At 36.6% G+C, this 26,378-nt stretch overlaps 1 protein-coding gene across 3 annotated transcripts in view; it reads left to right on the top strand.

Moving 5' to 3' along the window:
* Nucleotides 1-26,378, top strand: part of MEMO1 (mediator of cell motility 1) — a 118,518-nt gene that overhangs the window by 74,656 nt on the left and 17,484 nt on the right. For 2 of the 3 annotated variants that reach the window (XM_036262259.1, XM_036262260.1), the window contains exons 4-6: nucleotides 4,195-4,307; nucleotides 6,430-6,541; nucleotides 23,048-23,190. In XM_036262259.1, the coding sequence (XP_036118152.1) occupies nucleotides 4,195-4,307; nucleotides 6,430-6,541; nucleotides 23,048-23,190 (368 nt within the window). The remainder of the gene's footprint in view (nucleotides 1-4,194; nucleotides 4,308-6,429; nucleotides 6,542-23,047; nucleotides 23,191-26,378) is intronic. The other variant, XM_036262262.1, reaches the window with a different exon arrangement.

Genomic DNA, 26,378 nt, shown 5'->3' with positions numbered 1-26,378 from the left:
AGTATTTGTTTATTGAGTTATGCAGAGTTTTCAAATGTTGACATTTATCATAGCGTTAAAAAAATTACGTTTGTTAATATCACCACCAATTTCATCAGAAAAATCTTTTCTTGGGAAGCTGTCAGTCTCATAGGAATACAGGTTTTGCAGAAGTCTAATATTCACTTAAAAGCTTCAGTTTTATCATTGGCAACAAATATGTCTTATGTCTTCTTTGAAGTGGCAGGCTCATTTTGATCATCTTGTTAGAAAATTTCTGCTATTTATCTAAATTGGAATAATCAGAATTTGTCTATGGTAATTTTTTGACATAAAAATTGTGTTCCATGAGCCCTGGCCGGTTTGTCTCAGTGGTTAGAGCATCGGCCTGCAGTCCAGAGAGACCCGGGTTCCGTTCCCACTAAGGGCATGTACCTCGGTTGCAGTTTGTCCCTGGCCGGGTCGTGCGGGTGGCAACCACTCGATGTGTCCCTTTCACGTCGATGGTTCTCTCTCTCTCTCTCTCTCTCTCTCTCTCTCTCTCTCCCTCCCTCCCTCCCTCCTGCTCTATCTGAACAAAAAATGAAAAAATGTTCTCGGGTGAGGATTAAAAAAAAAATTGTGTTCCATGAAAAAAGTCTAGTTTAGCTCACATCTCACAATCACATTAATGCTTTTACCTGAGACGGATTTTGTATGCAGCACAGTCTGTATGCATTTATCACCACAAATGGAATGCATTTTGTGATACACAATATTTTTATAAAATTGTACTCAGATTTCAAGATTTAATGAAATTGAGTGAAACTGGCCTTTAAAAACACTTGATGTGGATGAAGACTACATGATTCCTAGAACATTTTTATTCCATTATCTTGATCGTAGTTCTAATGTGCCAGCAGTTTACCCAGCCTCACTTTTATATCGTAAGTGCAGATGTCATCAGAGTGAAAAAGGCACATAACTTCTTTTTATTATTATGAAGATAGTTTCGATGTTGTGGACTCTTTGAAAGGGTCTCGAGGAGTTCATAGTTCACTCTTTGAGAACTGCTGATATAGGGGAGACTGGTTAAGATCTGTGGATTGGATCTTGGGGAAGGTGTTTCTGAGGAAATTAATTTTAAGTCCAGGAGAAGGAATGTGTGGAGGCTTTGAAGTAGGCAAAGTTGTTTGTGTTATCAGGGAACTGCAAGACCAGTATACATCAAGTATTGTGTTGTGTTCAAGGAGAAGAGGAATACAAACGGGCCAGTTTGAGACTTTAGAACCCGTTTTAAGGATTTGGGATTTTATCTCTGACCTTGGAAAGTCATGAAAAAATTTTTTTTTTAAGCACGAGAGTGATAGGATCAAATTATGTTTCAGAAATAGTACTCTGGCTGACTGTTTAAGAAATTTAAAAAATGATACATTTAGTTACATTCTTTCCATATTTATAGTTGCAAAGTCTTTTCCTGTCACTAAAACTTTAATTAAAAATAAACTCAGAATATACTTAAATAGTAGTTTGATTCATATCTTGCTGAAAGTCTTGCATGGCAGAAAAAGCGAGCTAAAGGAATCTTATTCGGGACCACACAACATTTTATTCTTTAGTTAAAATATCTGCACTTGGCATGAAACACCTTTAAAAAATTACTTGCGTTCCATTATTTAGAATAAGTGGTTGAATATTTATGAGGGCAGGCACTCAAGTAACTTATGTATTGGGTGCACAGTAGCACTCATAGAAAGTAACTCTGTAAATGTGAATTCTTTGGAGCTATTATATGTGAATGGCATTTATTGCTAGGAGAATGCCTTACTGATTTCCCCCATTTTTTCATATTGAAGGTTTCTTTTACATGTGTGACAACTGTGATGACATTCTAATATTTAAAAGTTACTTCATTTGTTAAAAAATTATGTTTTTTTGATTTATAGAGGGAGAGAAAGAGAGAGAGAAACATCGATGTGATGGAGAAACATCAATTGGCTGTCTCCTGAACCTGGGGACCGAGCCCGCAACCTGGGCATGTGTCCTGACTGGGAACTGAACCGGGATCTCAGTCAATAGGTTGATGCTCAGTCCACTAAGCCATATCAACTAGGCTAAAAGTTACTTCTTTAAAGACAAAGCACCTTGCAATTTATTAAATGGAGAGAAAGTGGCATTGCTTTCAATGCATTTATTACTCATTTCTCTCCAAAATATTTCTATGGCCTTTGTGTTTCTGGATCGGGCAATCTAGTAAAAAAAAGAAAAGAAAAGAAAACGCATTAGCTTTTATTTACACTATTAATATTCTTTTTGTTAGCATCCAGCTAACAGAATCCCATTTTGTGATTGCTGCTGGTTTAATATGCACTTTTTTCTTTTTCAGTGATAAACCTAGCCTCTTTTAGTTTGTTTTTGGGTATGTCACTTTTAAGAGATTTATGTTGACCTAAGCCTCTTTTTTCCTATTATCTCTCTTAACCAAATGTGAACTTTATATTTGGGTGAGTTTCCGCCAAACTGGAAAGAATCTGTTGGGTACACAGTTGGATAATTCAGACTGGAGGTGGCTCGTTTCCCCTGCAGTTTTCATCTTTCTAGCTAGGTTGGATCTGACAAAAAGGCACGTGAGGTCAGTGTATTAAAGGAGCAGTTAGGCTTTCCTAGCTGACCTTGGGACTTTATTTCTCATCTTTTGGCAAACACTATGAGAACGTTGTTACACGTACTTATGAAATGTATCTATACCTTCAGTTTAGATTGATATTTTAAAAGTTTTTTCATATTTTAATCTGGATTTCCCAGGAGTATTCTGATTTTAAGTATTCTATCCCTTTACTCCCTCTTTTCATAGGAATGTATTCCTCAAACATACAAATGCCTTTTTTTCAGACTTTATTCTTGTTCATATAAATACTTGTCTGTGTATCAGTTTTTGTCTATTAATTGAGCATGAAATAGTCCTTAATTTTCTAGGTATATAGCCAATCATATAATCATATAATATTCCTTTCTTTCTCAGAATTTTGTTTTTTTGGTGTGTGTGTGTGTGTGTGTGTGTGTGTGTGTGTGTGTAAGTTTTGTTCATATGAATCTGGGAGAATGGAGAAAATGGATAGTTTTGGAATTTAGATTGTAGGGGTGTTGGAGATAAAATGAGAGGGAGGCAATCTTACTCTTGTGCCAAGATAAAAGGATTATAAAGATTTTAACGACAATTTAGCCTATAGTGCAAATAACCCATGATCAAGTTTCTTTGTTTTTGAGAATGACTTCTACTTAAATGGGAACAGAGAAAGCTTTTTATACAGATTTCTTTTCAACAAGATGCCTTTTTTTTCTGCCATGGAAAAAAATGTAAAAATAGCTTTATCAGAATGCTTCTTTGTAATGATATTTTGCATGGATTTTTAGAATCTATACTCTTACTTATTTTTATTAAAGTTGTGGTAGACCTTAGAAGGCAAGTTTAGAATGTGTTAGAATTTGGGGATTTTGTTTAATAGCTGAAATTTTAAAAATTCAATTACTTTAGTTATTGAAAACTTTCTAGCCATTGTGAATACAGAGATGATTTTAAGCATAGCAGGTTGGTTTACTGTAGATAATTAGTAACTGGTATTTCCAGGTGTTGAACATGATTCATTTAAAGCCCTTCCAACAAAAAGACTGAGAGAAAGAAATGATTGAGGAGCAAATCATTAGTAGGTATGTTAGTTTGCTAGGGCTGCCCAAACAAAATACCACAAACTAGGCATCAGAAACAATGGAAGTTTATTTTCTTACAGTTCTGGAGCCTGGAAGTTTGAGACCAAGGTGCTGGCAGGATTGGTTTCTCTTGAGACCTCTCTCCTTGGCTTGCAGATGGGTGCCCTCTTGGTGCCTCTTCATGTGGTCACTTCTCTGTGCATGTGCACCCCTGGCTTCTCTTTTTCCTCTTATAGGGACGCCAGTCAGTGAGGTCACCCTAATGGCCTCATTGTAACATAGTCACTTCTTTAAAGACCTTATCTTCAAATATGGTTACATTCTGAGGTACAGGGGGTGAGACTTCAACATACAGATTTTCGGGGAACACAGTTTAGCATATAACAGTAAGCAGTGAAATCCCTCAAGGAAAACAGTACTACCTGTAATTTAAAAAATTTATTCATTTTTTTTTCTTTTATTTAATAAGGTTTGTGTAGAAGTGCAATTGTTCTGTTTTTTTTTTTGTTGTTGTTGTATATCTCCTAGCCGGAGAATTTTCATCCTTGGGCCTTCTCATCATGTGCCCCTCTCTCGATGTGCACTTTCCAGTGTGGATATATATAGGACACCTCTGTATGACCTTCGTATTGACCAAAAGAGTAAGTATATAGAAATCATACAGCTTTTAAACAGCTAAAGGTTTTTATACAGGAATTATAAGTTAATTGAAAAAAATAAAAATGTGAATATCAAAAGTAATATCTCAATTTTAAAAATAAAATTTGTTGCAACTAATCTCCAAAAAATAAAAACAAAGAAAATCTTCTATATGCTTAAAAGACAACCACAGTTTTTCTGCCAACTACAAAAATCTGTTCTATGTACTCAGTGTGCCGTAAGACTAGGTATTAGTGCCCATCACAACTTGATGACAGATCCTGGGCAGGTTATCTACCTCTGTGTATATCCATTTCCTCACTGTGAATAGATAATGGTGACAATGCCTTTATTCCCTCTCTAAAGATTCCTTATGGGAAAAAATGAGACTGGGTTGTGAAACTCAGAAAGGTGCTATGGAAACCTTAAGTGTATTTTATTTTTAAAGTGTCTTAGTTTGATTTATTTTTTCCATAGGCTTTCAAAAATCACATATTTAATTTAGTTGGGTGTCATTGTATATATTGGATGTGTAAAGTAAAGTTTTTTTTATCTTTGAATAGTATTTTTGGAGGATGGGGAGCATAACTTTAAAAATACAGAATTAGTACAGAAAATAGTGTTACAAATACTTACCATCCACAGTTGACTCAGAATTTTCTCTGCATCTGAACTCATTTACTTTTCTACCAGTAACCTTCTTTATGGACTTGGAATGTATCCTTCCAGTTTATGAAATTATATTTTAAGTATGATGTTGAGTGCTTATTCCAAGAAATTTTGCAAAATACTACTTCTGTAGTGTGAAATAAGCCATTTACAAAGGAAAATGATCATTTCTTTTTTCCGTATGTTTTTAGGCCTACATTTCCATAATTTGGGGTTTTAAGTATCATGGAGTATTATTAATTTGTTAGCCTATATCTTATTAATGAAGCTGAAGTATTACTAGCCTTGCTTTTAGGGGACATATTTTATTTTTAAAACTTTCTTGTGGCACTCAGAAAATTTTGGTATTGGATAGCCTGCCAAAGAAGGAATAGAAGATTTTTAATTAAGTATATTTTTGTAGAAAAAAGTCGTAGTATCACTGTAGTTCTTTCTTTGATATTGGTAAACCCATTTCTTGAATGTAGTTACAAAAATTTTCATCTTATCAATTATATGATAAGATGAAAACATTCATTTTTAAAAATATATTAAATTGTATCATTTTCTTGCTGTACAATATTCAGTTTTAAGTATAATTTATCAGATGGGTCTGAATTACTGACCACTCGAATATTATCTGTGGCATGGTACTGTGGTAAATTCATGTTCTGGTCTATCCCATAAGCCTTATTTTTAATTTTGAGGAAAATGGCATTCTTAGGCCAGAACCTGAGGTGGAAATAACAATCCTACATTTTATTAAAAAACAAAAGCAAAATGCAGAAGCTATATTGTTAACTTCGTGAGTAAGTATACCAGAGGTTTTTCATATCTCCGTGGGCGCTCTAGCAGCTATGCTCTTGTTAGCATGCGCTGATTCGAATGAAGGAGGGCTTAGACCTGGAGGTGATTTTCAATATAATAAAGGGAACTGATGAAAAATTTAAATTGTTACTTACATAGCTATGTAACATAAAAGTGCTGAGTAAGTTATTACATGTATTACTGTTTTGTCTGATATGTAAAAAGCTAGTTTTTTCTTTTTAAAAAATACAAATGGCCCTAACCAGTTTGGCTCATCAGTGTCGGCCTGTGGTTGTGAGTTTGATTCCCTGTCAAGGGCATGTACCTGGATTGCAGGTTCTATCCCTGGCCCTGGTTGGGGTTGTGCAGGAGGCAACCAATCAATGTGTCTCTCTCACATCGATGTTTCTTTCTCTTCCTCCCTCTACCGCTTTCCCCTCCCCCTCTGTCTCCCACCCTTCCTTCTACTCTAAGAAGCAAGGAGATATATATCCTTGGATGAGGGAAAAAAATAAAATAAAAATGGAGGGAAAAATAAGGGAGAGTATTATGTGGTATGGTACTTCTGTCTCTTGTCAAAGCATGTAGTTTTGTATTACTGGGTGGAATCTCACAGGATAAGGATATACATTAATATATTTGTTTTACTATATTTTGAAATCTCTTTAGTTTACGGAGAACTTTGGAAGACAGGAATGTTTGAACGCATGTCTCTGCAGACAGATGAAGATGAACACAGTATTGAAATGCATTTGCCTTATACAGCTAAAGCCATGGAAAGGTATATTGATTAATATAAGAAATCCCAGAGAAATCGTAGATATTAATTTCTTTGGAATTATTTTAACTAGGGTAAGATAATCATTAGGGTAAGGACATGAAAACATTTTTTGGGACGCTTAAAGCAATACAAATTTATTCTCTCACAGTTCTGGAAAATATTTTTTTATTTGAAATGAAGTAAAAATTTGAGGTTGGATTTTCTTAATGTGGATTGAAGTTGGTTTTGAATAGTTTGCTTATGAAAGCTGAACATGTGAATTGAACTGGTTATTTTATTAGGGGAAATGTCCTCCCCCGCCCCCGTGTGTGTGTGTTGGTTTGCCTGTGATTTTACTAATTAGACATTTATTTATCTTTAAATAGCAGTTATTTTCTTTTATGGTATGGTGGCATAAGTAAGTAATAAAATTTTAGATTTGGGAATAGTATTGGAAGTCATTTATTTCAGCCTTACACAAAGTACATGAATTTCTTTCATAATATGCTTGACAGATTATTTAGTGCCTCTGAAGCTCTTCCGGTGAGAGGGTGTTCAGTAGACTGTAGGTCCAGTGAGGACAGGGGCAGTGTCTGGTTTGTTCTCAACTTACACCTCAGTAGCTGGCACAGTGCCAGTCACATAGCAGTCATTAATTTATTTTGGTACAATGAAAGAATTGTTTTAAGAGCTTTCTTTTAGGTCAGTATTCAAATTAGAAAGTCTTTCTTTTATAGGTCACATTTCTCTCATTTCTTCAACCATTTCTTTTATGTGGACTTAAGATTCCGTAGACAGTTTGACTAGTTTTAAATATGATGAGATTGTTTCTTCTTAGGATTTCATTATTGTAATCTTTTAGTAAAGTATGTAGTGCATTTTAGGTTCTCAGTAAATATTTGTTAGTTAATTGCATTAATGAAGTTGAAGATTACATTAACTTTTTTGTGCTGTTGTGGTAAATGTACTGTGTGTGGTCAGCTAAAACCCAAGTATTTTTCATATTGTTAAACTGGATTATTTTATCCTCTTGTGCTTTTGTGGTTGATTTCCTTTTGACTTTACATGTGTATACCTCCTCAATTACTTATGTGTATTTTTATCTTGTTGGTTTAATCCATTATTGCAGTCTTTTTGGATCATTTCCACTGTTAATTCTGTTATCAGACTATATTATCTGCTTCTCTCAGTCTTATGTTATCGATATCTGTTCACACTGATAACTATGAGGAACTACATAAATCTGGAGACATTTCTAAAAGTTAGTGTGATATTAAATTATAAGCAGTATAATTTTAGGTTAATTGTGTTTTAATACATTCTAATTCTTCAGAAATTGTTAAAGCAATATGTGATGTTTATTTCTTGGAATGTTAGTATAATTGAATCTTTACATTTTTCAACTACATAGGATAATAAGAAACTTTTTTATTTGCTGAAATGTTTGTACAATTTGTCATTAGAAAATATATATTTTAGACTTAATAGATTTCAATACAATAGAACCAGTAAGCTGCTAGCAATATCCTTAAGGAGGTTTTAACAAAATAGCATTTTTGTTATTATTTCAAAACTAAAACATGTACATCATGTAAAATTTAGAAAAATCGAAACTTAAAACCAGCAAACAAAATTTCTGTTCATAATTTCCTATTAAATAGTGTTATATAACCACCGTTAGGTATATCACTTCTTAAGAAAACCTTTCCTGTCTTGCAGATTATATTAGGATCCCTAATATTGACTCCTAGAAAGTACCCACTACTTTCCTTTTGTAGCTAGCTTTACCTACACTCACTACATGTAGCACTTGTCTGTTACCCAATGACAAATTGCTCCAAAACTTAGTGGCTTAAAATCACAGCTGTTTTATTGCTCACAATTTTTGGGTTAGGGATTTTGGCAGGGAACACCTTGCTACAAGATGTTGACTGAGGTGGCTCAAATGGGCTAGAAAATCCAAGATAGCCTTAGTGCTGGTTTTTAGTTGAGACACCTCATTTGTTCTTTAAGTGACCTACTTTTCCATCAAATAGGGCTTTTCTCTCTTCTTGGTCTCTCTCTAGAAGGATGGCCTAGATTTCCTTACATGGTGGTTCAGGATAGCAAGGGAACAAAACAAGGTTCTTGGCCTAATAAGGCTAGATTGAAACTACATAGCATCATTTTCACTGAATTCTGTTTTTCAAAGCAGAACACAATGTCAGCCAAGATTTAAGTGAAGGAGAAATAGATTCCACCTTTTGATGGGGGAGTAGCATGTGTGGAGAGGAATAGGAGGAATTGTGGGCAGCCATCTTTGCAGATAGACTTTCACAGTTCTTCTGCTGGTGGACAATTCACATTTCTTCAACAAGCAGTACACATTCCTAAGATGTCCAGAAATCTCACTCAGTAATGATCTCAGGTTCAAAGTCCATCATCGTATGCTCTGCGTTAGGTTGGGATGTGGATGAGGCACCTTGGGTACAGATCCTTTTGATTTGGATACCTGTTAACTGAGAAGACAAGCTACACCCCCTGCCCCTTCATACACTCAATATATAATTTTGAGACAGGAAAAGTTAACCATAGTAGATACTCCCATTGGAGAGTGAAAGAATGGGAAGCACGTAGCAGTCTTTGGTCCAAAGCAATTCTGAAATCTAACTAGGGAACAGGGTATGTCCTTGATTATGGCTTAGTTCTATCTTCTGGTAGTGGCTTTATAATTCATTATTTTTCTCAGCTGTGGCTGGGTCCTCAGGCTCTTGGCTCTGCTCCCTGAAATGGGCCTTGTTTACACCTGAGGAGTAGTTACAGTCAGCTTCATGTGTGTGACAGTTTAAGAGCCTAAAAGCCTCTTTTCATTTGAAATAGTGCTGTTTTTCCGCCCCCCAACCTAACAGAACTCCATTAAACACTTTGTGAGTTTTTGTACATCAGATTATAGATGCATTCTATTGACCAGCAATTTTCAACTCGTGTGCTGTGGCAGGAACACTGGTGTGCTGCAAGAATTTTTAAAACATACCAAATACATTACTGTTTGGTCAGAGGCACTGACCTCTTTTCCTTTAGATTGTCAAATAAAAAAATGACCACTGCCAGCACAGCAATAGCTGTCTGCTGTGAACGAATCAACATTACAACCACTTTTTTTTTTGTCAGATTGGCAAAAAATGTTTTTTGGTGTTTCACAGAATTTTAGTTGTTAGTTTATGTGTGTTGTGATATGAAAGAGGTTGAAAATTGCTGTATTAGACAAAAGTCACATCCATATTTCTTTCTGGGACAGAATTCTACTTTTTCTCTAAAAAATTTTTTTCTTTATTGATTTTAGAGAGGAAAGGAGAGGGAAAGAGACAGAGAAACATCAATTAGAGAGAACATCTATTGGCTGCCTCCTGCATGCCCCCCACCAAGGAATTTGGCCTACAACCTGGGCATGTGCTCTGATCGGGAATCAAACCAGTGACACTTGATGCATGGGTCGATGCTCAACCACTGAGCCACACCGGCTGGGCAGAGCTCTACTTTCGATCCTAAGTTAGGGTACTCTAAATTTCTTAGAAGCCCAGTTGCCTACCTGAGAGAGTATGCAAGCACTGTCTTAAATCTTTCTGAGGTCTTAATAAAGGATCTCACTGACGCATTTTTGGTTTGATGATCTTGAGCTCATGTTTTATTGTCAGCACTCTGGATTTGTCCTCATGCTGTTTCTTTGACAATATTTGCTATCTGTGAAGGCTAGTTATTAGAAACAGTTATTTTCCAATCAAGAACCTCCATGTTAGAAATAACAACTTGGGGTTTGGAGATGCTGACCCCTGTGCAGCAGTCAAAAATCTTCATATAACTTGACTTCACCTAAACTTAACAACCAATAGCTACTGTTGATCAGAAACCTTACTGATAACATAAACCAGTGATTTTGAACCTCTTTTATCTCATGGCACACACAAACTAATTACTAAAATTCTGCGGCATACTATAAAATATATATTTTTTTCGATCTGACAAAAAAAAAATAGGTATAATTTTGATTCATTCACACCAGATGGCTAATTTTTATTTTATTTTATTTTTGTTACAGATGTTTCTCCTTTTTTCTCCATTGACAACCCCCCCCCCCCCCGGCCCTGACTTTGTTATTCGTGTCTATTGGTTATGCATACATGCATATAAGTTCTGTGGTTTATTACTTCCCTCCCCCCATGACCCCCTCTTCTGAGGGTTGTCAGTCTGTACCCTACTTCCGCGATGGCTAATGTTGTGTTGACTGATAATATTTTTTATTTGACAGTCTAAGGGAAAAGAGGTCAGTGCCCCTGACTAAATAGGTATTGCATGTTTTAAAAATTATTGTGGCATACCAGTTAAATATTGCTGACATAAACAATCAATTAACAGATATTTTGCATATTATATACTGTATTCTTACAATAAAGTAAACATGAGAAAAGAAGATGTTATTAAGGAAATCATATGGAAGAGAAAATACATTAGTGGTACTGTATGTATTTATTGAGAAAAATCCATGTATTTTTAGACTTGTGTAGTTTAAATCCATGTTGTTCAAGGGTTAGCTGTATTTTTTTTTTTTTTTTTTTTTTAATTCAGCTTGTAGCCCTACCCTAGTTGGTTGCAGCGTAGTTCTGTGCACCAAAAGGTAGTGAGTTCGATTCCTAGCTGGGGCACGTGTGGGAGGCAACTGATTGGTGTTTCTCTTTTACATCGATGTTTCTCTCTCTCTGTCTCTGTCTGTTTCTTTCCCTTCCTCTCTTTAAAATCAAGTAAAAAAATTCTGCTTATAATTCTTTAGCTTATGCTTTTCTTCTTATACCTTCCCATACTTGGCTATAAAGAAACCATTGATACCCTGGTCAGTTTGGCTCAGCGGTTAGAGCGTCTGCCTGTGGACCAGTGAGTCGTGGGTTAGATTCTGGTCAAGGGCATGTATGTCGGTTGTGGTTCGTCCTGGCCCTGGTTGGGGTTGTACGGGAGGCAACCAGTCAATGTGTCTCTCTCTCATCAGTGTTTCTCTCTCTCTCTCTCCCTCTCTCCCACTCCCTCCCATACTATCTGAACAAAAATGAAAAAACATCCCCAGATGAGGATTAAAAAAAACCAACATTGACACTGAATATTGCCTGGAAATCTTTTTAGCTAGAACTTTTAGCTAGATCTACAGGTTCACTAAGTATATTTTTATTTTTAATAAATGTTTATTCGAATCCTTTGCCATTTTTTTTTTTTAATATATCCTTACCTAAGGATATTTTTCCATTTATCTTCAGATAGAGTGTGGGGGAGGGGAGAGGGAAACATCGATGTGAGAGAGACACATTGATTGGTTGCCTCCTGCACAACCCTGACCATGGCTGAGGACTGAACCACAACCAAGGTACGTGCCCTTGACTGGAAATTGAACCCAAGACTTTTTGGTTTGTAGGCTGACGCTCCAGCTGCTGAGCCAAACTGGCCAGGGCCTAAGTTATGTATTTTTATGTTTGTTTAATTAATTATATTTTTGAATTACCTGAGTGAGAACATTACTATCAGATGCTTTTATATGGTATCAAATACTGTTAACTGAACAGTTTTTCCTGTTCTTAACGTACTACATTAAATGGTACATTTATTAAAATTGATGAACAAATATTAGTACATTATTATTAACTAAAGTTCTGGTTTAATTAGGGTTCACTATTTGTGTTGTATAGTTTATGGGTTTTGACAAATTCCTGTGGTGTACCTACCACTGTAGTACCAGATGCAATAGTTTCTCTGCCCTAAAAAATCCCCTGTGCTCTACTTATTCATTCCCTCCCCCAACCACTGATCTTTTTATTGTCTCCATAGTCACAAGGTTGGAATCATACAATTTGTAGCCTTTTTCCAGATGCAGGCTTCCAAAGTTCCTCTCTTCTATAGGGGTGGGCTGAATAGAATGTACACGTATAATGTTTCTGGCCAGGCTAGCCTGCTTTTAAGATTCAAAATCTAGCCCTGGCAGGTGTGGCTTAGTTGGTTAGGTGTCATCTGTCCCATGCACAGAGAGGTTGCCGGTTTGATTCCCAATCAGGGCACATGCCTGGGTTGCTGGCTCCATCCCCTGTTGGGGGCATGCAGGAGATAGTTGATCGATTTTTCTCTCTCTCCCTCTCCCTTCTTCTCTCTCTCTCTCTCTCTCAATAAAAAAGATCAATAAAAATATATTAAAAAAAGATTCAGAATCTAGTTTGTTGTTGTTGGAGGCTGGTTATGTAGGCACTCTTCTGCCGGCATATCTAGCCACAACTACTAAAATTCCAGACTCCCAAAAGGAAGCAGGTGTTAGCCATAATCACATTTTTATAAACAATCTGGGCAGGCTGGTACAGTGTCCCAAGGGGGTAAAATACCCTTAATCAACATAAGGAACATTGTAAAAGACAAGTTTCCAGATGTCAGCCAATGTCCATATTACAAGCAGGCCCTTGTAAAGATTGCACACAGACCTGCTATGTTAACAGTGCGGCAAAATTCCTCATCCTCTTTCCCAGTTCCAGGCTGCCATGTTGCCATTCCATCTTTCTGAATTTGTGATTCACTTACATGCCATCCTAACCCTATTATAGCTTAGGTTTTTTACTCTTTCTTCAGATTTTACTTTCCTGTCTGATTGTGGCCTCAATTAAGGTCTGCAAATATTAGAAATGGTCAGAGAAAAGTAAGATCTATTGTTGTATAGGTAGTCTTTAACAGTGGAACGACTTGTCTCTGGACGTAGAAGTCTGAGATTTTCTACCTCTGTCCAGCTTCAATGACAGCCACAAGAACAGTGCCATTTTCAAATGTGTTCTTATTCTGTGACTTTTATACTCATGTTATTTGTCTATTTCTGCATATGTCTTGGAGTTATATCTTTTTTGTTGTCATTTACTGAGATTTTAGAACAAAGGTAGATTTTCTTTATATGTTTCTGAGTTTTCCTTTTTTATATAAGCTTTGAGTTTTACCTGTACATCAGTAAGAGATTATTTAGAATTACAGAACATGAAGGATCTCTACAATATAGTTAGAACATTTTGTTTGTTGTAATGGAACAATTTCAGTTTCTATGACCATGAAAAGGATGAATAAGAGGTAGCGTAAGGCATTTATTTCTTATCTACATATGTTTTATCAAACTCTTTTTTCCCCTATGATTATTTTCTGTCTAAAAGAGGAAAGGGGAGCCCTGGCCAGTTTGGCTCAGCGGTTAGAGCGTCGGCCTGCGGTCCGGAGAGACCCGGGTTCGGTTCCCGCTAAGGGCACGTACTTCGGTTGCAGTTTGTCCCCGGCCCTGGTTGGTCGTGCGGGTGGCAGCCACTCGATGTGTCCCTTCACGTCAATGTTTCTCTCTCTCTCTCCCTTCCTCTCTCTCCCTCCCACTCTATCTGTACAAAAAATGGAAAAATATCCTCGGGTGAGGATTAAAAAAATAAATAAATAAAATAAAATAAAATAAAAGAGGAAAGGGGAATAAATCATATAATGGTATTATTATGGCAACAGCTTTAGCACTTTTAGGATACGGATAATTTTTCTTCTTAATGGCTTTGTTTGATTTGTTTAATTCTCACCTTTAGTAGCTCTGGACTGCTTCAAAAATCTAAGAAATTGAAAGAATTTGTAAACAGAAGAAAATTTTTATTTATTAATGTTCAGGGCACAAATTTCCTAATTAATTCCAGAGGAAGAGTAAGCAAATAACTATTTATATGCAGTACTTCATCTAGTCTAAAATGTCATCAATTTTAAGATTTAAATTATTTATATGCCACTAATTAAGTAAAATACTGGCAATTAAATTATTTCTTATCACTTAGAATGCTTAAATTAGAATTTATATAGTTTTCCTTGTCATGAGGACTTTTAAAATCTATTAGCAACTTTCAAATATGCAATACAGTATTCTAACTAAATAATTAACTATATATTAACTGTAGAAGCCACGTTTTTATATTAGACATTTTACATTAGAATTTAGACTTGTCATGCCCTTGTGCCATTAGGAGCTTTGGTGATATAAGTGATATTGTTTGCTTTTATTTATTTATTTTTATTATTATTATTTTTAATCCTCACCCGAGGACATTTTTGCATTTATCTTAAGACGGAGCGGGAGGGAGAGAGGGAAGAGAGCGAGAGAAACATTGATGTGAGAGAAATACATTGAGTGGTTGCCACCCACATGACCCCAATAGGGCCCTGGGACGAACTGCAACTGAGGTATGTGCCCTCAGTGGGAACTGAACCCGGGACTTTCTGGTCCCTGGACCGACACTCTAACTGCTGAGCCAAACCAGCCAGGGCTGATATTATTTGCTTTTAAAGAGAGTGCTCCACTATTGGTTCTTTTTAGTCTGTTTCACATCTTGGATATGTTAATTTTCTGTTGCACGGTGTAAGGTATAGAACAGAAAAAGAAGGGATAAAACTTTCCTCTATATTCCTAAAGTGCTCCCAAGAGCGTTGTTGTAAACATTATTAATTCTGTTTTTACTGATGACAAAATTGAGGTGTAGGATAGGTTAAATAACTTGCTGCAGGTAGCACAGCTTGCAAATGGCAAAAGATAGATTTTCTACTTCTTTTTTAAAAACAGATTTATTGAAGTATGATTTACATCCTTTAAAATTCACCCACATAAAAGTACAACTCAGTGATTTTTAGTAAATTTAGAAAGTTGTGCAACCACTCTCACAATGTAGTTTTAGAACAAAAAAGATACCTTATATTTATTTGAGGGCAAGTTCTTGCTCCCACTCGTAACCTCAGGCAACCATTTATCTTCTGTCTGTCTCAGTAGATTTCCATTTTCTGGAAATGTCATATAAATGGGATCATATAAGATATAGTCATTTGTGTCTTCCCCTTTTCACTTAGCATACTGTGTTACTGAGATTAATGCATTTTGTAGCATGTATCATTAGTTCATTCCTTTTTATTGCCTAATAATTATTCCATTATATGAATATACCACATTTTGTTTATTCAACAGTTAATGGACATTTGGGTCATTTCCATTTTGGGCTCTTAGGAATAATGCTATAAACATTCTTATACAAAGTCTTTATGTGAACATAAATGTTTTCATTTAGTTAGGAATGGAGTTGCTGGGTCATGACAAGCCTATGTTGTAATTCTTTCAGAAACTGCCAAACTGCTTGCCAAAGTGACAGCACCATTTTATATTTCAGGAGCAGTGCATGAGGTTTTCAGTGTCTTCACATTCTGGCCAATACCTGTTATCAGTCTTTCCAATTATAACCATTCTGATAGATATGTAGTGTAACCTCATTTTGGTATTACTTTGCATCTCTCCTGTGACTCATGATGTTGAGCAACTTTTCATGTGATTAGTAGTCATTTGTGTTATCTTCTTTTGTGAAAAGTCTGTTCATGCATTTTGTCCTAGTTTTAATTTGATAATTTTTTTTTTACTGAGTTGTAAGAGATTTTATATATTCTGGTTACAGAATATTTATTTATGTAAAAAGATTTGCAAAGATTTTCTCCCACTGTACAACTTGTCTTTTCATTTTCTTAGTGGTGTCTGTTGTAGAGCAAATATTCTTGATTAATTCAGTTTATCTTTTTTTTCCTTGTATAGATTCTGCTTCTGGTGTCATATTTAAGAAATTTTTGCCTAATCCAGGGTCACAAAGATTTTATCTTCTTGAATAGGGATCAGCAACCTACAACGTACAGACCACATCAGGCCCACAGCTTGTTATTGTAAATATTTTATTAGGACATAGCCATTCATTTACATTCAGGGTGGGGCAAAAGTAGGTTTACAGCTGTTTGTATGGAAAGTAATACAATAATTAATAAATAATACAAGAATAAATTCTGTGTTTTGGATATTCAAAACTGTACGCCTTCTTTGGCCCTACCCTGTATTATCTGTCGTAGTTGAGTAGTTGCTACAGTGATTTTATGGCTCAGGAAGCCTAAAATAGTTACTTCATGGCCCCTTTCAAAGATTTCGCCAACCCATGTTCTAGAAGTATTACAATTTTAGCTCTGTGGTTATGTCTGTGATTCAGTTTGAGTTATTTTTGTGTGTCTATGGTACGAGGTAAAGTTCTAAGTTCACCTTTTTTCATGCGGATGTGCAGGTTATCACAGTACTGTTTGTTGACAAGACTATCCTGTAAATAATGAGTCATTTTCCTTTTGCTGCATTCAAGATTTTCTCCTTGTCTTTGGTGTTCATCATTTTCATTATTGTACATTTACATGGGAATCTCTTTGAACTTACCCTAGTTTGGGTTGAGTTTCTTGGATCAGTAGGTTAATGTTTTTATTAAATTTGGAACATTTTCAGCCATTATTTCTTCTAATCTTTGCAGTGGAACCTCAGTTCTTCAACTTAATTTGTTCCAGAAGGCTCTTTAACATCGAATCATTTTTTTCCCATTAGAAATAATGAAAATTGAATTAATCCATTCCAGACCCCCAAATGATACCCTGTTTTAACCTTTCTTATAGTACATATGTAATGTACTGTTTAATCTATAAACAAACACTTTAAAAACAAAAAGGACATGAAAGGTAAATGAAAATTTAACAAAAAGGAAATGAAATATACAGTAAACAATCAAAATTTAATATTAATAAGCAGCAAAAAGCAAAAATATTCACAGCACAATTTCCTGAGATGTTAACCTGTGAGGTTAAGCGATAAACTGACTCATACTCGCACATTCTCTCCTTTGTTACGTGAGAGACCGACGCTTGCCTGATCATACAGGTATCATCAGCATGAAAGATTGTTGGGTTGAGAAGTGAATTGTTTGAGATGGGAGATGTTTGAGAACAGAGATTTGGCTATATAGTGTACCTTTTCTGGGACTCTCGTATGCATCCTGGTATATTTCTGTTGTCTACAAGTCTCCACTGTTTTGTTCATTTGTCTTCCATCTTTTTCTCTTCTTCAGATTGGATAATTTATTTTATTATCTCTGATGCTTTATGTAATATTGAGTCTGCTTTTCAGACCATCCGTGACTCTTTCATTTCAGTTATACTTTCTTTTTTTATTTTTTTTATTTATTTTTATTTTTTATTTTCTTCAGGTAGAGTGGGAGGGAGAGAGAGGAACAGAGAGAGAGAGAGAAACATCGATGTGAAAGGGACACATCAAGTGGCTGCCACCCGCACAACCGACCAGGGCCGGGGACAAACTGCAACCAAGGTACATGCCCCTAGCGGGAACCGAACCCGGGTCTCTCAGGACCGCAGGCTGACGCTCTAACCGCTGAGCCAAACCGGCCAGGGCCATTTCAGTTATACTTTCAACTCTAAAATTTCCATTTGGTTTTTTCTTTTTAATAGTTTGTGTTACTTTGTTGTTATTTACTATTTGTTGAGTCATTGTCATTTTACATATATATATATATAATGACATATATATGATAAAACTTCTTTGTGCATAGTTTTCTTTATTTTTTTGAACATATTTATAATAACTGTTTTTGAAGTCTTTGCTAAATCCAATATTTGGTCCCACTTGGATATAGCTTCTACTGGCTACTTTTTTGTTTTATATGTATAGTGGGTCATGTTTCCCCATTTCTTTCTTTGACTCATAATTTTTTCTTGAAACTAGACTTTTTACATAGTATATTATAGCAACTCAATTCTGATTATATTCATTTTTTCTGTAGGCAGTAGTGGTGGTGGTTGTTTCATTCATTCCTTTTTTTATTTTTATTTTATTTTTTTATCCTCACCCAAGGACACTTTTCCATTTTTTGTTCAGGTAGAGTGGGAGGGAGAGAGAGGAACAGAGAGAGAGAGAGAGAGAGAAACATCGACGTGAAAGGAACACATCGAGTGGCTGCCACCCGCATGACCAACCAGGGCCGGGGACAAACTGCAACCGAGGTACGCGCCCTTAGCGGGAACCTAACCGGTCTCTCTGGACCGCAGGCCGACGCTCCAACCGCTGAGCCAAACCGGCCAGGGCTCATTCATTCCTTTTTTTAAAAAGTAATAATATTCATGGGTTGTAACTGCTGAATCTGTTTACCACTGTGTAGCTACTAATGTATCTCTTCAGCATTTTTTCTTTTTTTAAAATATGTTTTCATTGATTTTTTAGAGAGAGGGGTAGGGGGAAGGAGGAGGAGGAGGAAGAGGAAGAGAGAGAGAAAGAGAGAGAAACATCCATATAAGAGAGAAACATTGATTGGCTGTCTCCTGTGCTCCTCCTACTGGGGGTTGAGCCTGCAACCTGGGATTGTGCCCCAACTGGGAATCTATCCTGTGACCTTTTGGTGCATGGAATGATGCTCAACCAAATGAGTCATACTGGCCAGGGCTCCTCAGCTTTTTAAAAATTTTTACTAATAGTGTTTTTAACTTGGCTTTCTAGAGTTTGTCCCTGTGTCTGCATTGCTTAGTGCTTAGCTGATGATTGTTGGCAGTTGTGCTTGAATACCTTGAGCCAGTAAGGCCTATCCCTAACCCTAATCTTCTGCTGGTAGATTGTGTTTGTTTTGGGGCACACACTCAAAGTTCAGGTTGTTTCCAAGTTTGCCTCCTTTAATTTCTTTTGGATCTTCTCTGGTCTGCCTATGCCTGCATGCAGATTTCCAGTCAGCAGGGATGTGTGAGAGCTTGGTCTCTTTCAGGTCTACTTTTCTTTGGGCATGCCCCCACCCTCCCAATTAGCTGGCATTCCTGTGGGGCTTGGGAGTGCCTTCTAGCCAGGGTTGTGTGGAGGGCAGCAGTGCTCTCCTCTATATATGAATTCAGTAAGTTTCTCTCTGGCTTCTCCTTTCCAGGATCTCCCTGTTAAATGCTAGGAAGTCCTCAGGTTGGTAGCTTGCCTCAACTGGTACAGTAATCTCAACCTACAAGAATTGTATACTTTTCTGCTTCCTGCTGGGTGTGAGTTTTCTGCTCTCTGCTTCAAATCAAAGTCAGCCTCCTTCAGCAGTAAAGTACCTGGTTTTCACAGCCAACCTCACCTTGCTGGAACTGTGGTAAGCAGTTAGGCAGACATGAGCAGAACAGAGATAGGCCAGAAGGTCACCAGGGCCAAAAGTCCTGGCTGCCTAGTAATGGGCAGAACTGGGAAGACAAAGACTTAGCCCCTAGTGTAACCTTTCTTTTTCTAGTGTATTGCTGGTCATGTGGCTCAGACCCTCTCCTGACTTTTCCTCCCCTGACTTGTCGATAGTCATGTGGTAGACTCCCTTGGAGGAGGAACAAGGAGCTGAAGAATGGCCTCATGCAGTCCCTTACACGACCACTCTCTTAAGAATTAACTTGTAGGGATAACATCTCTAGGCCTCAGTTGCATTTCAGCTCCAGACCCAGAAAGGCAGCAAAACCAGACAAGCAATGCTATGGCTGACATCAGGACCAGCTGCATTGATTAATGACTCTGCCCTAGTGCGGACCAGTCAGTAGAGGCCATGACCCTGAAAGAACACATCTGGAAAGCTGATGAATATTCTTTTAAGATCCTCCCCTTAAATCCCTGTTCTTAAAAGCCTTTAGGACAGAAATCACAGCTCACTGTCCCTCTTGTGAGCATGTCAACATCTCTCTGGGCTCCCTTCTCTTACCCCCAGGCGTGATACCTTTAACCTTCTCTCTCCTAAGTTCCAAAGGCCCCTTCTTTTGCCTCTGTCACTTGTTGCCTGAGCCCATTTCTTCCACAGCTCACTTCTTCCAACTCTGTGACTTTCCAAATATACTTGATCTTATATTTTGAGTCTTAACTCTGAATTCTTTTTTTTTTTTATCCTCACCCGAGGACATTTTCCCATTTTTTTGTTCAGGTAGAGTGGGAGAGAGAGACAGGAACAGAGAGAGAGAGAGAAACATCAATGTGAAAGGGACACATCGAGTGGCTGCCACCCTCACGACTGACCAGGGCCGGGGACAAACTGCAACCGAGGTACGCGCCCTTAGCGGGAACCGAACCCGGGTCTCTCAGGACCGCAGGCGGACGCTCTAACCACTGAGCCAAACCGGCCAGGGCTTAACTCTGAATTCTTTTTAGCCAAAACTCAAGTTGCTGAATTGTGGGTCCGGTCTGATTCCTCTGGTCCAAACACCTGGTGCTATTTCTCTCCACCAACAGAACTACCATGTTGGTGGATTAGAGCAAAGGGATGGAGACAGCTCCTACTAAGATGCCAGACTTTTACTATTCTTCCCAAGAAATTCAGTTATTTTTCATGAATTAATTCTAATATTTTGGGTCTTTGGTTGATTTCTAGAGCACAAAATAGTTGTCTTTGATAGTCTGTTTAGTTTTATAAATTGTTTTTTGTACTCCTTCACTAGGGAAGACCAACTTAACAAATTGATTCTAAAACCTAGGAATATTACATATCAAAACCAAATTCTCTTTTCTCTAATTAATGCTTGAGGAAGGTGGTAGAGAACAACATGTAATTGTTTAAAAAGGGAAATGACAAAGAGGTGGACAGATGAATCTTGAATTAAAGTTTAGGTTTCTAGCCCTGGCCAGTTTGGCTCAGTGGTTAGAGCATCACCCTGCGGTCCAGAGAGACCTGGGTTTGATTCCCGCTAAGGGCACGGACCTCGGTTGCAGTTTGTCCCCGGCCCCTGTTGGGACATGCGGGTGGCAACCACTCGATGTGTCCCTTTCATGGCGATGTTTCTCTCTCTCCATCTCTCTTCCTCTCTCTCCCTCCCACTCTGTCTGAACATAAAATGGAAAAATGTCCTCGGGTGAGGATAAAAAAAGCTTAGATTTCTAAGTAGGAGACTTTTACCTCTGAAGAGATTGATTTGCAAGCTCAAACAGATTAAATGAATGATTTGGTGACTCTTGTGGAGGGTAGATATGTCTTGTTTCTTCTGAGTGAGCCAACTGTTGTTGACAGAGTATTTCTACAGTATTCCTCACTTTGTAACAGTTTTATGAAATAGGTATTGTAATTATGATCTTTTTCAGAAAAGGAAATTTTTAGGTTAGTGATTTAACCGTGCTCTCATCATTTGTATGTGATAGAGAGAATACTTGAACCCACTTCTTCTGACTTCTTGTTTTTTATACATTTATAACTGCTTTCCTACATGTCATAATTACTTGCAGACTCTTTGGTGATCTTAGTGTATTTATTTATGTAGGTGGTACTTGAAGTTAGAGCAGGTCATAACAGTCTTCTTCAATTTTTACTAGAACTCAGTTTCTTTGACACGATAATCACTTATAACTTTTGGAAGAGCCCCTATTCACTCATGCAGTTGTTAAGCAAATTGGTAAGAGTCAGAGAAAGAAATACCCCATGGCAGCTTCCTCTGCCAGCTTCCTCTTTTTTTCTTACTCCATAGATGCAGATACTGCCCAAGAAGCCCCTGCATTGCAGAGGGACTGGAGATCTGTATGATCTGTTTTTTCGCAGTTGACAAGGGTAAGGGGGCCTATGGGGGAGGCGCTTGGGTGCCCTGAATTTAGCTTTATGAAGCTGGGCTAACATTTATTTTGGGGATACTTAAATTTAGCATTTTAAAGAACTCTTTTATGAATTCTGTTTGTCCTATATCAGTTAAGTGTTAGAGTATCCTACTGAAAAACATTTATTGTTATGGTGATTTCCCTCCCCCCTTAAGTCCTATTCAAATCAAGTCAGACAAACATGTTTTCATGCTTGTAAAATTCCAAATCTGGAATTATTTAGAATATAAGTAATATTGAATATATGAAAGTAAAATTTCACTACAGTGAACATTTTAAAAGGTTGTGGATTAACATCTGTTTCTATAGCCCATCATAGTTCTTCTTTATTAATCTGCTCTGTTCCTTTTTCATAAATCTGTCAGTCTATGAGGTAAAAAAGGGACTTGTGGTTATGCCGTAAACACTGTGGGTGGGTGTGGAGTCTTTTTCTGGCTGCTAGAAATTAATACTTACTTCCTTGAATTCTTTGTTCACCCTAGATGCCAGTAAAATTGAGTTTATTTTCAGACTGTCCTGGATCTGTCTGTTAGTATAGGCGCAGGTGTAGTTGGTGAATCTTACAGCCAATATTAAGTGTTGTAGGTCTCACTTGGCAGGTTTATAGAACAAGTGGTATTAGTAATAGGATAGGATTAAAATAGGTGAGGAAGAGTTTAATGTTCTTTTAAAATTGCAGAAGGATTGGGCAGATTATTCTAGCTTTGATGGGTAGTTGAGAAGACTTGACTTGGTGATGGTCTGTCTGATGGGCTTATTTTTATTTTTGAGGATGTTATTCTACCTGGTAGTAAAATAGCTTTGTTTACCTAAAGAAGTATTGTACATTTCTGTAATTTAAATGGATGTTTTGAGTATTCTGTACCTCTCATTTTTTGTACCTCTTGTATTTTTAAATGGTCTTCTTTAAGAATTTAATTTATAGATTTTTTAAGAATTCAACAGTATTATGTGTATTATCTTTACCACTATTAATAAATGTTCCACTTTTTAGTGCAAACACATTGGAAACTATTTTTATTCTTGTACTTCTTAAGTGACTTTTTTTTTCTGTTTTCTTTAAGCCATAAGGATGAGTTTACCATTATTCCTGTACTGGTTGGAGCTCTGAGTGAGTCAAAAGAACAGGAATTCGGAAAACTCTTCAGTAAATATCTAGCGGATCCTAGTAATCTCTTTGTGGTTTCTTCTGATTTCTGCCATTGGGGTAAGTTCTAGATTTTAACATATCATGGTAGCTATTATATACTGTGGTTAAAGGTATCTTTTCATTCTAAGCTCTGATTTTCAGTTCTTTATCACTTTCTTTGGAAAGTTTTACTTGTAGCAGCAATGTTTAAAAGTGAATAAAAAGTATTTTGGTCATTTAAAAAGGATCAGATTATAATAGTGGGTATGGATACATTTCCAAAGGCGACTGGTATAATTGGATTCACACTGTGAGGGCATCCTTGCTTAGACACTTACTTCAGTGGGAGTTAAGATATTTTAACCCCATTTCCAGGTAGAGTTGTGTGGTAGGTGCCAATGTTGGTTTTTTTGGTGGATAAAATAAATGTTCTTCTTTAGAACAGAGAAGAGCACTGTGTGCGATGGCAGTCCTTTTGCACATTTCCTGTTTTGTAATTAGTCTTTTTTTCCTTTGATGCTTAATTTTTGCCCATAATTACCACCATTTTAGAGCTACCCTCCAAAGATTGTAACACGTTGGCTATTAGCACTGTGGTCTTCATTGTAATGGTGTATAAGGATAAGGACTCCTAAGTGATTTTTGTTGTTATTGTGAATTAAAAGAATAAGGAAGCTTCACAGTGAATAGATAATAAAGAAAGTGAGACATTTATGGAGGCCTTTTTTTAGTAAATTTTGATTTACAAATTCTTTGGACAAAATTTGCTCTCATTTACTGTTCTAGAATATTTCTGAATTCTATTCTTTGTAGGTCATCTCTTTGACTTATGTGTTTATTGGTTTAAGGATGCCAATATCTATTCATCCTTCATTTATTTCTTTGATTGTAGAGAAAAACATAAGGCACAAGACCATACACTTTAAGGTGGAGTGCTAGAATGGCCAGAAAAACAATATATAGGGACCCTGGCTTTTCACATCTTTCCCATTGCTTGCCAGAGTTGATTCAACATTTATCTGGCCTATTTAGGCCGCTCTTTCTTCTCTTATGTTGTGTCATGAGTGGCCTTGAGATTTTAGCTCAAGAGAATCATCCTTCCTAATGGTATGGATAAATATTTTTGTTTAAGGCATTACTTTCTCAACTGGGGCGATTATCCTCTGGGGGCATTTGGAAATGCCTAGATACATTTTTGATCATCACAAACCGGGGTGGGGTGGGAGGTGGGGATCTATTGGCACCTAGTGAATACAGTTCAGGGAAGCTGCTAAATAAACATCCTGTAATGCACAGGAAAGCCCCCTACATCACAGAATCATCCTGGCCACAATATCAGTAGTGCTGTGGTTGAAAGCCCTGGTGTAGGGTGTGCAGGTAGCTGTCATGCTTTGCTAAACCTCCTCAGAGGCTCTCAGGTTCTTTAATAACAAGTCCTATTTCTACCTATGGCAGAAGTTATTTTTCATGGATATAACTATATTACTTACATCTGAGGGCTAGGTAGATACTTAAGAAAAGTTTCTTGGGAATTCTGAAGTTTAGTAATAGTTGATCTTTAAAAATTAAGGTGTATCATATTGAAACAAAAGGCTATTTTTCTTTAGTGTTATACATTTACATTGGTAATAATGTTTTAGAAATTAAAAATTCTTGAAGCATGTGCCCCTTCTCTCTTCATTTTTAAAGCTGTTATGAATCACTTTCAATCACTCTGATTTAAGTAACTGGTTCTTGTGACACAGTTTTTCAGAGTCTGAGCTCTTCTGGTTGGCACCAGGTGCAACCACAATATAAATCCACATAACACATCTGTGGACACCTTGATATTGCTTTTCTGTGGTATCATTCTTTTTACCTCATTAATGAATATGAAAGTAAACAAACCCTACTGCACTACTATATTTGAGTACAATGTTCAGAGAAAAACGAATTTTGTTTTACATTCTATCTATATTCACAGCAAATTTTTTAGGTGATCTGATCTCCTGATTCTTGAAAATTTTGGTATTTAAATTGTAAGATAGGATTTTCTAGTGATATACTAGCTATGGGAGGATAAACATAGACTAAAACATACTTATATTTACATCTGGTTAAGTAATAGAACTTTTTCAGCTGTTTGTTTTTTGGTGTTACTATCACTAACAGTATTCAGTAAGTGCTTATTTTGTACTTAGGGAAAGCACTGTACTAATTCTTATAGGAAATTTGGTTGAGGTTTGGGGGTAGGTAAGTCGAAGGTGTTGCATGGATACTGTTCCAAAATTGGTAGTCTCCTTTCTGCAACAGTAGTAGTAACTGTTATTCTTGTAAAGTAAGATTATTTTCTATTTAACCTCCCTACTGAAGTAATAAGAATCATTGCCTAGTTATTGGTTAAACTGCCATAGAAATTGTTTCTTATTTCTCAAATTCATGCTTTAGTGGCATTACTCATCTTTCCTAAATTAATGAGTACGATAGTCCCATTTAAAAAATCTAGCTTTTTCTCATGAAGATAAAATACATAGTGATTTTCTTCTTCTTCTTTTTTTAAAGATACTATACGGTTTGATTTTACCATGTCAAAATAATGACAACACTGAATTATAAATCATTTCACAGGAAGGATTCAGTTCCTCAAGTTCTTAGAGATTTTTAAAACTTTCTTATGATAGGCTCTTAACACATACCATATTTCTAAATAGCTGGGTTTTGTTTTTGTTTTTTAAGAAAAATCACTTGATTGATTATGGTATAGTTGATACAATAACTCAGATATATATAGTGGACATTTTTTTTGTTCTTGTTGAATAATATATTAGAGTATTGGCAATAACACTTTTCACTTCTGTTCATTGTTTCTCTGTATAAATTGTCCATCTTCTGTGAAAAATAAGGTGAGAAACTTGGTGGTTGAGACAGTTGGGAGATGTATATGTAGTTGGAAGAATGCTGCCTTGTTAACTTTTTATGTTAGCCAGTGTCCATTTATATGAAAAATTTCCTTAAAAAAAATCCCCACTGGAAGATATTTTTTTTCATTTATCTTCAGATAAGGTGGGGGTGGGGGAAAGGGAAAGAGAGAGGGGAAAAAAAAAATCCATGTGAGAGAGACACATCGATTGGTTGCCTCCTGCACAACCCTGACCAGGGCCAGGGCCTGAATCACAACTGAGGTACATGCCCTTGACCAGAATTGAACCCATGACTCTTTGGTCCACAGGCCAATGCTCTGTCTGCTGAGCCAAACCAGCCAGGGCAGAAAAATTTCCTTTTTTGTT

This window comes from Molossus molossus, unplaced genomic scaffold, assembly GCF_014108415.1.
Source record: "Molossus molossus isolate mMolMol1 unplaced genomic scaffold, mMolMol1.p scaffold_m16_p_15, whole genome shotgun sequence".
Lineage (NCBI taxonomy): Eukaryota > Metazoa > Chordata > Mammalia > Chiroptera > Molossidae > Molossus > Molossus molossus.
Note: the sequence above shows the minus strand (reverse complement) of the source record. Positions and strands in the feature narration are given on the sequence as shown.